The sequence below is a fragment of the Barbus barbus genome, assembly GCF_936440315.1.
Source record: "Barbus barbus genome assembly, chromosome: 10".
Taxonomy (NCBI): Eukaryota; Metazoa; Chordata; class Actinopteri; order Cypriniformes; family Cyprinidae; genus Barbus; species Barbus barbus.
Genome location: NC_136738.1, coordinates 5,485,527 through 5,500,617, shown reverse-complemented (window position 1 = coordinate 5,500,617; position 15,091 = coordinate 5,485,527). Strand labels below are relative to the sequence as shown.

The 15,091-nt window shown below is 36.2% G+C and overlaps 1 protein-coding gene across 1 annotated transcript; it reads left to right on the top strand.

The window, feature by feature from the left end:
* Positions 1–3,386: 3,386 nt before the first annotated feature.
* Positions 3,387–14,094, top strand: LOC306876242 (charged multivesicular body protein 2b-like; the record flags this gene model as incomplete). The annotated part of the gene is made up of 6 exons (XM_079427251.1): positions 3,387–3,420; positions 6,117–6,208; positions 8,765–8,959; positions 11,214–11,316; positions 13,456–13,562; positions 13,975–14,094. The coding sequence occupies 6 exons, from the start codon at positions 3,387–3,389 to the stop codon at positions 14,092–14,094; spliced, it is 651 nt and encodes a 216-aa protein (XP_079283377.1).
* Positions 14,095–15,091: the final 997 nt, after the last annotated feature.

Below are 15,091 nucleotides of genomic sequence, written 5' to 3'. Positions count from 1 at the left end.
GTCACAGGTCCTTCATTCTGCTGTGCCAGCGCTTTTAGTAATTAACAGAGAATGCTGTTAATTCCCATGCATCTCTGCCTGAATTGCTATAATTATACAGCTTGCACTGAGACCTCCGTTAGACCATGAGCATTGCTGGCACACAAAGTCTGTCTAGACTTTCTATTTCTGAAGGACTGCGTTTTCCTCTATGAAGGACTCGTCCTCCCGATGCCCTTCTGCCTTTAATGATTCTAATTCCCCATGCAAATACCATTCATTTGCCTCAGTTGAATAATTCTGGCCTCGGTTTAACCCTAAGGCTGTAGTTACTACAGTGCAGAAGAAGACCTGAAACTGGGACCACATTTTGTAGGTGTGCAGCACCTCACTTGATCATTTCAAAGGCTGATGGTGTCATTGTGTGCCACTATCCATGCACTGGACTGATTAATTATGAGGTCATTAACGATGTAGTATGTGACAAGCGCTCATGCAGAATGCGCCGCTGCACTCCTGTGTGTGTGTGTGAGGAAAACTCAACAGGGGTGATAATCTCTCATTACCCGTAATCCCTGGTTGGGATCCAGTGCAGTATGGCATGGGACACTCCCGGGGCAGATGGAGTGGAGCCAGTCACTCGATATATTAATGCCCTTCCACCAGTTCAAAGCAGTCAGGCAAAACGCATTCATCACCATGAAGATGTGGCTACTAAATCAGCATGATGAGACCCAGATTCAACGCTCTTTATTTGCATACATCTATAAGTCTGTCTTGTTAACAGTCTTGTCTTTAACACTTACATTATAGTGTCATAAAGATTATTTTGACAGTCTAACGTGATTCGTTTTACATTGCATAATTTATTATATGTCGGTATTACACCGGTTTAGCCTTTTGTTAGATTTTAAGGTAAGCAGGCCAATATTGTAGCCATCTTGGACGTTTACCAACACCTAGTGGTACATTTTTAATTAGTGAAAATTACCATGGTAGTAAATATTATGCTGATGGTCATGTGATTTTGTCATGGCAATAAGTGAAAATAAAGGAAAAATGTAATTGTGTAGAAAGAGATATGGACCAACAAAACCCTGCTTAACAAAGACAATGAGAAAAACTGCCCAGTGGCAACCCTCTAAATAAAATGAAAAAAACAACGCCCTAAATTATTGCCCATGTGCTTGTTATTTTTGTTGCTACTTCGATAAGAAATGAAGATACGTTACCATGCAATTTATCTGATACGTAACATATTCAACATAACGTCATCCAATGACGTAGGTGAAACACGTCACGTGAAAATATAATGCTTAAATTATTTGTTTATTGTTTTATTCATTCTTTTCAGATACCATAAATGCATTCTCATTAACTTTCTTTGTTTTTCATTGTTTTAATTCATTTTATATTTTTTGCTTGGGTGATTGCATTGCCAAATGTGGTGCTGCAACATTACTATTCCCTGCGGTTAAATCCCAAACATTATTATGCAATATCAATAATACTTTGTTTATTACCCCAGATGTTTTGTATTAGAAATAAGGTTAAAGAAATCTTGTTTAAACTTATACCAACATACCAATTTGTTTTTATTATTTAATTTATGCTTTTATCTTTTATCTGTTTTTTTTTTGTATGCATAATTGTATAATGATCAATATTTGCATTTGAACAAAAGTGCATGCCAATGTTTATTTAATTTTAAAAATAAATAAATACATAAAAATGACAAATTTCTTTTTTTGTTTTGTCCATCTTTAATAACGTACATATTTCAGTCAGTTCCTTGCACTACGACTTTTTGCTAAACATCTCCTTTCGTGAAATATCTAAGCATCTCCTTTGCTAAACATCTCCATTCCACCGAAGAAGGAAAGTCATACAAGTTTGGAATGATAGAAATATAATTTCTGAGTGAACTACTGCATCTCTTTAAATAAATGATATTGATAGCATCAAAGTGGAAGGATTAGCAATGAATTCTGGATCAGTACACCTCCTCTAAACATCAATACTATAACAGGAATAGTGAAAGTATCTAATTTCACAGATGAGATATCTTACTTTATATTACTGTCTGGAAACATAGTTAGCACATTAGCATTAAACGTCTGCTAGCCTCGGGCAAATGCACGAACAGAGCAGATAGATAAATGTTTCAGAGGACTCTCTGTGGGACTTCTCCGAAGGCACAGAGAAAGAGTCTCTCTAATATGAAATGGAGATTTTAATATACTTTAAAGACACCCTCAATAGCAAATAAAATTGTAGTTTTGTCTCATTATTGCAGGCTAGAACTGGTCTGTGTGCTTGGGGCAAGATGGATCACCAGTGGGCTTACTACCATTATTAGCACATTTAGTGCTAGTCCCTGTTGCCAACCTTGCTGATTGTAGGAAAACATCTCCCTAATAACCTTAACGAGAATAATGCCCCAGGATGCGCCATGTCCTCCTTAGAGAGAGGGTATAATGTGCTGGAGGCCACACATCCGCTATCCCTCCCAAAGTCACCCGCACTGCTCCTCCTGTCTCGTTGGCTCCGGTTTCTTTGCTGTGGGGCAGTAATCTCCTGTCTGCTCCACTTTACCATACCATGAGAATTACATCCACAAGGAACCGAGCCACAAATTGTTCAGATGGACGGAGCGTAAAATTGATAAGAATATTAAATTTGCCATTTGACAATGCTATGGCATCTATAACCTGCAGTAAAGTCCACCGGAGTGATGGGTACTCCAGAAGAATATGGCTTTGTTTATATTGCATGATGGTAGGACTTTTAGTGCTTTTGTTATCCAATACATTTGTTGGAATAAATTAGGGGAGAAAGGATTGTTTTGACTGGGCTGTATAGTCATGCTGTTAGTTGACATATTAATCATTTGTTTAACTCATAGCCTAAATTAGGAATGAATTACTAATTTACATATGAAAGCGAAAGGTGGCAGTTTCGTTTAAACCATCCAGCAGGTTAAACACATTTTGTCGTGAGTACTTCATTTTAAATGATCCTGCGGTCGGTGTGACGAATTCATTTTTTAGAGTACAAAAACTCAATTACTGCGAGTTCATAAAAACTGCATGTGGAAGAAATTGTTTCAGATGAATTATAGCAACTCCAGGACACTGCTGAAAATGTCAATCACCCAGCCACGTGCTGAAGCAACAGAAGCTCAGAGCGTTTTGTGGAGTGATGCGCTGCCACCTACAGGACGTGAAGGAGAACTGCGCCGCAGACGTCACGCGCGCGGTGAATCAGTGGGATAATGCTTTGAAAGACAAACAAGGAGAACGAGACCTTTGAGTGGAGCGATAGACACTTAGGCTCAGGCAGTTAGATAGAGAAACTAGGTTTACATTGAATTAAAGAGAAAAACTAAGTCACTAAGTTAAGTTATCATGGCATCTCTGTTTAAAAAGAAGACAGCTGACGGTAAGTCACTTTGCTAATTGTTTTATTATAGTTTTTAATGGTCAGATCCCTGTTATAATTTACACCTGTCTGCCTGCTGCATCTTTTGAAACTTTATCAGCATGTTTCACCTGTTTTGCTATTTTTACATACGGAAGTCACAGTCATAAAGGCGGAAAATTTGCTACATGTGTTTATATAGATGTATTTGTTATTAATAATGACTGTGAATAAACAGTACTTTCATTATAATAACAGGTGTTGTACTCATGTGTCTGTCCGTGATCCATGCGTTATGTCTTCTAACATTATTTACAAGTATTCTTGTTTTTTGTTTTTTTTGTTTTTACATAAATGAGTATCCACTGTACCAAAAGTGAAAACGATTAAAACCATTATTTCATCGTTAGAAGTAACAAAGCCACTCATCAAGATTATCATGTTGGTTACCTCATTTACAGGTCTTTTTTAGATTATTTTACATTGAAACACTTTTTATTATTATTATTATTATTATTATATTGAGAGCTCAGCATGCAAAGCAAACATTCCCTCAATGGACAGCACTAGTCTGTGATGATCAAATTGAGTTCTGAATATTTGGCATAGTTAGCTGGTTAGATAAACAGGTTATCTGCCTCAAGACTCAACTAATCATTGTATCATTCAAACACTTCCATTTAAACCTGTCTCCAATAAAAACACTCATTCATACAACAGTTTAAAGACCGGTTTTTAGATTCTGCATGGCCACCATCATAATTTTAGAGAATGTTTTAAAGTTCCTTTTATTTATTTATTTTTTTGCTTTTATCAGCTATAAAATAGCTACTGCCTATACAGACTTATGCACATGGTATAGTCGATAATAAATGACCGATGATTATCAGTAAAGCAGAAGAGTTGGAGGTAAACTGATATAAAATCATTTGAATCAATCACTCACGTTCTGATGCTGTTGTCATGGTCAATGTGAATTCCCATCATTCCCAAGCCTTTGTCCTCTTGACCTTCGTGCCAAGGTGAGCCAAGCGTCATGGTGCCAAAGTATCCTCTCAGATGGCAGAGTTGGTTTAGCTCAGCGAGTTTTGTGGACGATAACCCTCCCTCAATACTACGTTTTCGATACGTCATCTTTTGCGTAGACTTGTACGTGTACACAAACTCTCTCATCAAGGTTTAGGGATGTGCAAATATCAAAATTGTTATGATAATTATGTAAAAAAAAAAAAAAAATCAAACTCTTTGTGACTTTTTGGACTTTTCCTACTTTTGTACAATACTAATGACGTTTTAATTTCTCTTTATTATTGACATATATGTAGAATTACATATTGGAGGGATATTTAATACATATTTAATACTTTTCAGAATTTTTAATTAATATTTAAACAACAATTAGATTTTTCTTTTTACTTATATTCTTACTTATATTACTTATTTTTTATATAGGAATATTTTATTTTATGATTTGCTAATAACTGATCAATTTGCATGTTTGTTCTTATTTTTAACATTTTGAATTTTTCTTTTTTACTTTTTCATTTATTAATTCATTTACTTGTTGACTACTACATCTTTTCCCTATAAATTAGCTTACAAGACTCCACTCTTTACTACTTAATAATTTCTCTTGTATTTTCTTTAACCCGTTGTCCTCCTACTACACCCTCTGTTGCTTCTAATATTGACTGTTTAACCTCACGGGATGTTATGATATGATTGGCATTCATGAGGGCACATGTTGGGCTGATTGCTGTGTAGGAGAGCGTATCTTCCCTATAGGCATTGTGGCTGCACTCTGCCATCCTTAGAGGTGGAGATGAAGAGGAACCTTATGTTCAGTGCATGTGTTTAGCTTGTCCCTCAAATGCATGGAAACAGGAAGAGCATGATCTTGCTGGCTTTGCTCCCAAACAATCAATTTTTTTATTTTTTTTTGGCTCCCCGGGCTCATGCAAGCACATTTCATTAACTGCAATATTCAGATCCAATATAGACTGTGAATCAAGCCCATTTAACTGCTCTTGAGGTAAAGGCGCCTAAATAGATTTTCTTCCTGAACCAGAGCATATCAGTTTTTCTTGACCAAAAATACTGGCTGTGTTCTTCAACAACAAAGAAATAGTAGTACAAACAAATATAGCTTAAGCAGTGATAATTATTGTAACCATGATGTGGAAGGGCCATTATTTTAAAGGATGCTTTTCTGTTTATTTGATTTTATTCTATTCTATTTTATTTTATTTTAATCAAGTATAAAACAAAATCACACAATACCTACAAACCGCTCATATTTTCTTTAGAAGTTAGTTATTACTAAAAATATAATGCAAACAGTAATAATGAAAAATATTCCATTTAAAATAACTGTTTTATATTTGATTGTGTTTAAAATTGAATTTATTCCTGTGATGCAAAGCTGAATTTTCAGCATTATTACTCCATATATATATATATGTGTCTGTGTGTGTGTATATGTATATAAAAAAATGTGTAAATAAGTTGTAGCAGAACTTTTGCATTGTTACTGTAGACTGTCTTTACCAAACGCCTTTACTTTTTTTTTTTTTTTTTTTTGTGGCTGAATAAGAGAGAGGCTAAAGGAGGAGATGAAAAAAGGGAGGAGAAAAAAACTCAGTTTCAGATCAGTGAACTGTATGAGGATTTTCCAGACAGTTTTATTGCATGTTTTTCTCTGCCCTATCCTGTCACAGATATCATTAAAGAGCAGTCCAAAGAGCTGAGAGGCACCCAGAGACAAATCACCAGAGACAGAGCTACCCTGGAGAGACAGGAGAGGCAAATGGTAAGTGGAACAAAGCAGTTTCATATCAGTTGACTTCAACTCCCAACGTCCAACTCTTCCCTTCCAGCACCATGCGTCGCTGCTTATGCCAGAAATCCCTCTTTGATTTCTTCTTTCATGCATCAAAGAATAGAGTTAGCTAATTAATTTATTTTTGATCGTCCTGTTAATTGCATTTAGAAACAGGTAGATTACGTGGCCTAAAACAGTTCAAAACTGTTCATGGCTCAATACTCATGAGGATGGCTTGAGCGTTCATGTCGGCCCACCACACTGTTAAAGCTCAGAAGAATCCAACACTCCCGCTCACTCCCTCCATTTACGTTAATTGTTTCTATGTAAACACAAAAATGTGCATAATTGCTTCCCAAGAGGGGGGTTCTTTTTTCTTCATCTTTATTGTAATTAGACATGGATATGCTGTGTTGTCTATTTCATTTTTTTAAATGACCTATATTAAAAGATAGCTGCAGGGCAGTCATGTGCCGCTGCTTTAATATCCCACACACGTTGAAAAGCTGGGGTACAATTTAAAGAGTTTTTGGATGGTAAGGAAATGATAAAAAATGTTTTGAGTTTTGGGTGAACTGTTTCTGTTTTTCACCCCTAAAAAATGCTCCAGAAGGCATCATATCTATCAACTGCTGGATAATTATTAGTCATCTGAAGTGGGTCATACTTTTCATTATCTGGTTTCTGAAAGGGTTTTGTTAGGCACATCAGTCTGTCACTTTTATTCTAGTTTTTCAATCCATAGTGCTGCCTAGTGGCTGACGGGACAATAAAACATCTCTAATAGGCCTGATGCTACAGCTTCATCTCACTCAGCTCTCTATACATGAATATTTATAATGATGGCACATCATTTTTTATCATGGCAAAACAGTAAAAATGCCCTATTCCAGTCATATTTCTGACAGGCAAACATGGGCAATATAGGCAGAAGCTGTCATGCAACGTCGTTGTGTGTTAAAGTAGGACAGTGCTGTGTGTGTGTGTGTGTGTGTGTGTGTGTGTATGAACGCAGTCAATGTGGCTGCTTCCGTTTTGCTTAGCAGGCATCATGTGAGGTGAGTGCAGCACCTGCTCTAATGTGTGTATCATTAGAGTTCATTCTGTCTAATGTGCCTGTTTAGCTGATCAGCATGAGTTTACCTGAGAGACTAACATTAAGAGCACTCAGGAGAAAACAGGATCTGCTGAGATACATGTTAAAAAGAATATGCCTGGGATTTACATTATGGATTTAATAATGACTCACTTAAAGGTGAATTTTATCATTTCTGGACAACTATTGGAACCAAACAGAACTGCAAACTTATATATTTATATTTTATACTTATATATAAATTATACACTTCTCAGTACACTTCTTCCACATCATTGGTTGAGACTGAAATTTACATACCTCTCAAAAAGACTGGTTTGGAAGTGTTTATTCACTTTGCAATTCCAACCTACTGATGGCTTAAAGGAACACTCCACTTTTTTTGGAAATAGGCTCATTTTACAACTCCCCAAGAGTTAAACAGTTGAGTTTTACCGTTTTTTAATCCATTTAGCCGATCTCCGGGTCTAGCGGTAGCACTTTTAGCTTAGCTTAGCATAGATCATTGAATCGGATTAGACCATTAGCATCTCGCTCAAAAATGACTAAAGAGTTTAGATAATTTTCCTATTTAAAACTTGACTCTTCTGTAGTTACATCGTGTACTAAGACCGTCGGAAAATAAAAAGTTGCGATTTTCTAGGCTGATATGGCTAGGAACTATACTCTCGTTCCGGCGTAATAATCAAGGCAATTTGCTGCCGTACCATGGGTGCAGCAGGTGCAATGATATTACGCAGCACCTGAAAGTAGTCCCCAGCTATATCATAACTAGTTACCTAGCTGGGGACTACTTTCAGGCCTGCTGCACTCATGGTACGGGAGCAAAACAAGCACAAAAATAAACCCAAATGCAGGGTCAGAAAGCTTTCGGATTTCATAAAAAAATATCTTAATTTGTCTTCTGGAGATGAACGAAGGTCTTACAGGTTTGGAAGTCCAACAAGTAATCACATGTTAATTTCTGGAAATGACTGACTTTCCAAAAAGCTGACATTTCCAGTTACCAGATGCTAGTTAGGATGGGTGTTTTATTTGAAAAATATTTGTCTTATCTCGCAATAGTTTCTAAATACGTTGTAAAAAGAGAGCTGAATAGTCTTTAGTGCTGCACATGGAGTGTGTTGTAGCATTTTCTAAGTGTTGCAGGCTTTAATTCTGACGGGCACACACTCTCATGGGAGATTTCTGCAGACACACACACTCAGTTTTCCCACATTAGATCTGGAAAAACTCCTAACTGCTTGAAGTTCCTCAGGGCAGAGAGCTGTTTTCAGATGTTTACTAATGTAAAGAAACACAGACCTCTGGGTCTAAACAAGTAAACATGGCACAAGTTGGTCATGAACTCTGTGACTTGTTGTTCTGTCTTAGAAGTCAAAACTCAATTTTGTTCCAATTCCATGTAGAAACACCCATTGTTCACTGGAAGTGTTTATTCTTAACAGGAAATGGAAATCAAAAAAATGGCCAAGACTGGAAACCGAGAAGCCTGCAAGATACTAGCTAAACAGCTCGTACAGCTCAGAAAACAAAAGAACCGAACCTACGCCGTGAGCTCTAAGGTCACGTCCATGTCCACGCAGACCAAGGTCATGAACTCTCAGATGAAGATGGCTGGAGCCATGTCTACCACAGCGAAGGTAAGACACTCAGACCCCCCGAATCGATCTCCGAATGCATAACTACCAAATTAGTTATTCCATTGCTGTCCATGGAGGACTTCAGTGGGACCTCCTCATTTCAGGGCTCAACAACAGTCACAGTTCTCCCCCAACCCCTGATGACGGCTCTGTATTATTCACATGTAGCCTGATGTTCCCGGGAAGTGCTGGAAAAACAGAATCCCTTATGTAGCGAAGAACTTCAAAAGAATCCTTAAACAGGGTTTAATTATCATGTCGTTGAGGGGCTCCTTACTTCACTGCTATTATTGTGACCCAGTTTATATAATTTCTGCACATTTAGAAAGAACTCTTATCAGGGCAATCTCTGTGTTGAATCACACTGTCTTATTACTGTTCATAAAGAGTTTTTATGATGCTTGAACAGAACTTGAAATATGAGACATGTTGTTCCTCCATGGCACTTACAGCAGCTGAATTAATTGGCTTATCTATTTTTTTTAATAAATGTGATTCCAATCAACCAGAAGGACATTATAAATGCAATGTATATGGTGGTTTTCTTTGTTTTAAGCAAGCTCTCTTAAAGGAACATGCCACTATTTTTGAAAATAGGCTAATTTTCCAACTCCCCAATACTTAAACCGTAGAGTTTTACCGTTTTCGAATCCATTCAGCTGATCTCCAGGTCCGGCAGTAGCACTTTTAGCTGCAGCTTAGCATAGATCATTGAATCTGATTAGACTGTTAGCATCTCGCTCAAAAATGACCAAAGAGTTTCAATAAAAAGAATATTTAAAAAAATAGTGGCGTGTACCTTTAAGGACTTGTTTAATAAGATCTTTCTAGGAGTTTTAGAATTTTTGTGTGTATATAATATAAAGTTTTTATTGTATTTAAAACACCCAGTGTAATTTTATTATTATTTATTTTATTTTATGAAATAAAATAAATTATAAGAGAATGTAAACAGAATGTAACCTCCTCACTGGAATTCAAACCTGAGCTGTTAAAACACATTATAGCATTTTAAATTTAATTTTATAAAGAACTTTTTTTTCTCAGCTGGTTTTAATTTTTAAGTTTATATTTCAATTTTAGTTAACATTTTGGTAATTTGGTTGTATTTTTGTTATTAGTTTAATCGTTTTTTGGTTTTTTTGTGAGTGTGATTATCTGTATAGTTTTTATTCATTTTAATTTCTGTTTTAGTTATTTCAGTACATTCAATTAAACTAAAATAAAAATATGAATGAACCATTACTTTTTAGCTGAAAAAAAAGGTTAATGTTCTTTACATTTTATTTTATTTCAAGTAATGAGATTTTTTTAATTGTTTTAGTTTTTCTTTTAGTTTTAGTTTTATCTATAATAACCCTGCTAAATAATTTTTCAAAAATGTAGTTAAGATAATGTATTGATCATTAAAATATTGAAATACATTTCCATCGATTTTATTTTATACAACTCTATATGAATTTGGCATAAAATAAAATCTGTACAGAGAGAATAGTCTCAGTTGTTCACATGGCATTAAAATCTCAACAACTTGCCTTTGTCTTAAGCCTAATTGTTACACTTTAAATTTTGCATGAGATGGTTAGGTTTATTAATTTTACCTCTGGAGACACTATTTTGTTGAATAAGACGACATGCAAATACACAGTGTTCACTTCTAAAGCACATCTTATGCATCACATAAAGTGCAGTTTCAGTCATTTAAATTCAGTCTCTGACTGCTCATTGATGGGGTGTTGTTTCTCACTCATTTACAAGCCTTTCCTGTACTTTCACAAAAGATTCAATGTGTGTGTGTCCAATCCATATTGTATGAGGAAGGAAGCTATTAATATTTCCTCACCTGATTGTTAATGCATCATGGGATTTGTAGTCAATCATAAGAAGGTAGCTGGTGTAATAGACATGAGATGGGTGATAATGAGGCTGTGTGTAAATAATTCTCTGTAATAAGATAGGACTCTTCCTGTGTGTGTCTGCCCCGCCACAGTCTAGAAGCCCAGAGGGACAGTAAAACACACTTCTCTCCATGCGACCTATTTTTATGTTCTTTGTCATCTACTTACTGTACTCCCCCTTCTCACCAAATGGTGTGAAGTTGAAATTTATGTTGAGCTGCATTCAAAATGTATTCGTCCGTGGTGGATTTTTGTCAGCGCTTGTGTTATTTTTACTACCATTTTGTGCACCGTAAGGATGCTCTATTTATTCTCTGGGAGTGTGATGGATGGCTTGAACTCTTTCTGTCTTTCAGACTATGCAGACTGTCAATAAAAGATTGGACCCCAAGAAGACGCTACAGACGATGCAGGACTTCCAGAAGGAGAACTTAAAAATAGGAATGACGGAGGACATGAGTAAGTTCTTCGACATGCATGACACACATTAGTCTGGTTTTGTGGTTCTCAACTGATGGATCTGTTCAGGGGAAAGAAATGATGTTAAATAACATACTGACTATGTATTATATTTTGAGTTGCATTGTATTTTTTAAATTCACCTTACCATATAATTACGCATATTCAGGATTTCAAAATAAAAAGGCTTTTTAGCACTTCTCATATTTTACTTCACATCATAAGCTGTTCAACTTTGGCACATTTTATCTATCTCCTGGATGAAGTAGCCAAATAAGGTAGATGCCAACCTGGACAGATTGTGTGACATGCTCTCATCCTCAAAAACCATGTATAAAACTGCATTAAAAGAAAATATGAATCAGACTACATAAAAACTGGCTCACTTGCAACAAGGGCATAGTTTGTGCACACAGTGAGTTCTGTGCAGTGAATTATTGGCTACAGCCAGCATGAAACCGTCCAAATTCGTTATTGTGCAATTAACAATTTTGGCACTGTGTTGGGTTGCGACTAGTTTTCAGTAGCTAGACCTTACGGCAAAAGTCCTAGTCCACATTGTAACCAAAAACTGCCTGTTAAGACAGGAAGAGATAGTTTGAGTGTCATGTAAGTGACCAACCAGTTTTTTTTATGTGCCATATTTAGTTTTTATGAGCCATTTAGGGTGCATTTTAAAGAAAATGCTGAAAAAACAGATAAAATTATTTCAAAATCAATAATGACTAAGGATAATAATGAATTACGAGATTTAATTAATTGGTAAAAATTATAAAAATGAGTTGCTAGTAAGTACTTCAAACACAATTCTAAACATCTTTCAACAGGTTGATGCCACTAACCTGAGATCCTCAGAAGCTCTCGTTCAATCTCTTACCTTGCAAACAAACTTGATTTCCAGTTGGATTAATAAACATTAAAGGGATAGATCACCCACAAATGAAAATTCTGTCATTAATTACTCACCTTCGTGTCATTCCAAACTTGTGAAACTAAACATTAAATAAATTTAACCATTTAAACCTGAGGTTGGTACGGTTTTTACAGATGTTACTGATTTTAAAAAGGAACAAAAATTTACCTCTGTATCCTAACTCAAGCTACTATCAAATGTGCATTTCTAAGAGACAAAAAAAGTGATATTATTATTATTAATATTATCAGGCAACCCAAACCTGTTTCTTGATTTGAAACAATATCAACTCATTAGAACATGCAGAAACTAAGAAATTAATTTTTCTATTTAAATATTTATTTTGTTACAGAAAATTAGCAAATGGAGCAAAATTCTGGCTTTAAACTTGAAAGAAATAAAGATTTGACAATTATCGTGATAATTATCGATATCGACTCATGCCCTACTTGTGAGATTCATCTTCAGAACACAATTTAAGATATTTTTGATGAAATCCAAGAGCTTTCTGACCCTCCATAGACAGCAATGCAACTGACACCCTCAAGGCCCAGAAAGGTAGTAAGTCCATGTGACATCAGTGGTTCAACTGATGTCACATCGTAATTTTATGAAGCTTCGAGAATACTTTTTGTGTGCAAAGAAAACAAAAATAATTATTCAACGATTTCTTCTCTTCCTCATCGATCTTCAACGTGAGTTCAGGACAGTATCATAAAGCATGTGTGTGCATTCCTCTGCTTGTAAACAAGCCGCAGCGCATGCGTGTTCTATGTCAGCAGCACCACACGCATAAATCATGCTACTGTCATGAATGCGCAGCGGAGAATGATACGAGAGAGAAGAATTGTTGAATAAAGTTGTTTGTTTGTTTTGTTTGCGCACAAAAAGTATTCTCGTACCTTCATAAAATTACAGCTGAATTACTGTCCTTACTACCTTTCTGTGACTTGAACATGGTAATTCCCTTGCTGTCAATGGAGGGCCAGAAAGCTCTTGGATTTCATCAAAAATATCTTAATTTGTGTTCAGAAGATGAAAGAAAGTCTTACAGGTCTGGAATGGCATAAGAGTGAATAATTAATGACATAATTTTCATTTTTGGGTGAACTATCCCTCCATCTAAATCCATCTGGATCCTAAAACAAAACCAGTTTAGTCTCACTGGTCTAGAGATTGGGTATTTCTGTCAAATTTCACCAAATTCTACAACTTTCTGTCCTCAGTCAATGATACACTGGATGAGATTTTTGATGAATCGGGTGATGAGGAAGAAAGCCAGGACATTGTGAACCAGGTGCTGGATGAGATCAGCATAGAGATCTCAGGAAAGGTAAGATGCTTTCTTTCTGTCTGCACTGTTCTAGCGACGGCCCCAGCAGCGGCTTTCAGCAGATGGCTGGACTCTGGCTGTGATTACTGTAGGCCTTTCTTTAGATTCATGAGATGCAGAATCATTGTATCTGATTACAGCAGATGTGTATTCCCTTGGGCCAAAATGTAATAATCATATTACCATATTCCACAGATTCTTTGTCCTGTTTTTCCCCAAATAAAGTGCTTGGGCTCTGTTTCTATAGAACAGTTGGGATAAACAATGATCATATTTGATTGGCGCCACATCTATTGCCCAAAACAACAATTAAACAGAGGCTTATGCTGGTAGAGTTGCAGCACCAGGTGATCTGTGAAATCTGAAATTTTACTGCTCTAATAAAGGGCTACAATTGTTATTGTTTCCTTAGATGGTAAGAGCCCCCTCAGCAGGAAAGATCCTCCCTGGCGCCTCCCCAGCAAAGTCTAAAGTTGCCACCATCTCAGATGCCGAGATCGAGAGACAGCTGAAGGCTCTGGGAATGGACTAAATCTCTTCACCCTCCACACATTCGTACCCACTGCCACCAAAGGACTCAGAGTGGAAAAAAGGAGTGTCTAAGTAATAAATAAAAGAAGAATGTTAACAAACATACTCTTATTGGAGTATGGCAGTGAGTTACTGGAGGAGATTCTGTGGTCAGATATATACAGCAGATTTAGAGGTTTTGACAAAATGCTCTCCAAATCTGCTGCACATGTTTAAAGGTTAAGGATGTCATTTTTGCACCACTAGAGGCTCCAAATGGAGCATGATTGGGTGGGGCAGAGCTATCTGTTTAGGCGACCAATAGCAAATTAGGGGGTGGCGATATTGAAAAGTTAATTGCCAAAATCGCATACTTCCCTACTATGTAGTATGTAAACCGAGTAGTATGTTTGAATTCACAGTATTCATAAAATAGTAGATTAAATTTTCCGGGTGACCTACTACATTCGTCGAAATTCTGAAGTGCACATCTGATGGACATTTTACTATCCCATTTGCAGTGGATTTGTGAATAACAGTGTAGTGGCACAACTGACACTGGTGTCACATGACAATGATAACATGGCAAATATAGTACATCTGGATTGCATTCACTCTATTAGAGCATACTTGTGTCTGTTTGATTCTGCTAGTGTGCAAAAATTACACACTTTACTTTTAACTTTAAAGGGTGCTATTACTGTGACCATGAATTATCCTTTAAATCCTTTAAATGTATACAAACATTGGGAGATTTAGTACTCCATGGGATTCCCATGTATTATAGGGCTAATCATCTCATGTCATGTTAGTTAAAAGATGCTCATTATGTGTATTTTCATGTCTTTTTAGGTACTTTACTTTAAGGAAGTAAGTTACGGAAAACAGTTTTCCTTTGCAGGGAGCTTTGGTATAAAGTCTTGCATACATACAAATGATATCTTGCATGAGAATCTTTGTTGATATGATAATGTAATGAAGTATTTACTTGTCAACCTTGAAACAATCCAACCATTAAG